Here is a 1,267-nt window from a genome sequence, read left to right on the forward strand (position 1 = left end):
CCAGGCTGGTCTCGAACTCACAGAGATCCGCCTGTCTCTGCCTCCCAAGTGCTGGGATTAAAGGCGTGCGCCACCACCGCCCGGCTATAAATTGTGTTTTTAAATTGCTTGCCCGATATCGTTTTAAATTGGAAAAAAGTAAAGCGAGATTCCTACAAGTATTACAAATAAAGACGGTGAAATTCTCCACTTAGCACAAGAGATTCGCTCGTTATCCCTAAAACAATGTGTGCCAGTGTTGCTGCGTTAGGGAAACAGTTAGAGAACGTGGGGCTTCACAGCACGGGGCCTGCCTCCCAGTAAGGGAGTTAAGGTACACACAGATAACGGAAACGTCCGGCTGGGATAAAAGCCAGAGGAGAGAGCTGTCGGCAGCGTTTGGAGATGAGCTCTAACCACTGCGCATTCTGCATTTTTCCCCATGTAGTACTGCAGTCTTCTGGATGACACCCCTGCATCATCTGGCGGCAAGAATAACCAGTGGCGAAGATTAAACCTCGGAAACATTCCCAAAACGATGATGATGTACGACATCGTTGATTACGCAGAGTCCGGAGTCATCTCGAACCGTTTACAAAAAGAAATGAAATATTTGGTGCAGAAGCCACTAACAGAAGCGATGCGCCAGCACCAGCTAGAGGTTGTTTCTAAAGTTAGGTAAGAGACCATTTTTCTGGAGTTTACAGTACTAAAAGCATTCCTGAAAATGTTCCCTAGCTGAGACACAGTAGACTAAAGAGAACCACAGGGCACATGGGAAACCCTGAGTTCGGAAAGATGGTCCCAAACGTATGCAGCTTTGTAAGCAGAAAACTAACAGAAAGGCCAGTTGGTACTGAGGTGGTGACTTGTGCCACCAGGCGGGCTCCTTGGGATGCCCCGGCAAATGAGAAGGCAGTGCAGTGGTAAGGAGCTGCTGGTGACTCTGTCACTGGAGCAGGCACCCACGGAGATGCTGCAGCTGCTGGAAGAGAAGCCCTCAGGCCAGCACGGCTTACTTTCAAGAGAACATAAGATGTGGTGCAACCTGGGAGCCATCCTAGGTTAGGAAGTGGTGGGCCACAGTAGCGTGAGTCTGGGGCTAAGTGGCTAAGTGTGCCTCCCTGGGGAGAGGGGTCTCCGTGCAACTGTTGATATTTTTCTTTTCCTAAGTGTAGCCAAAAAGGCTCGCATTGTCCGTGTGGCACAGAGCTGAAGACTTTTCCCTCCGTGCGGCACAGAGCTGAAGGCTTATTCCTTCCTGTTGAAAGCTCAAATTGGCTGGGCG

General features: G+C 49.9%; 1 protein-coding gene across 1 annotated transcript in view; it reads left to right on the forward strand.

Annotated features, from left to right (window-relative positions):
- The window catches only part of CUNHXorf58 (chromosome unknown CXorf58 homolog), a 30,920-nt gene that overhangs the window by 26,438 nt on the left and 3,215 nt on the right, over positions 1–1,267 (forward strand). Inside the window, exon 6 of the mRNA XM_026778376.1 lies at positions 428–657. Within this exon, the coding sequence (XP_026634177.1) occupies positions 428–657 (230 nt within the window). The remainder of the gene's footprint in view (positions 1–427; positions 658–1,267) is intronic.

The sequence above is a fragment of the Microtus ochrogaster genome, unplaced genomic scaffold, assembly GCF_000317375.1.
Source record: "Microtus ochrogaster isolate Prairie Vole_2 unplaced genomic scaffold, MicOch1.0 UNK131, whole genome shotgun sequence".
Taxonomy (NCBI): Eukaryota; Metazoa; Chordata; class Mammalia; order Rodentia; family Cricetidae; genus Microtus; species Microtus ochrogaster.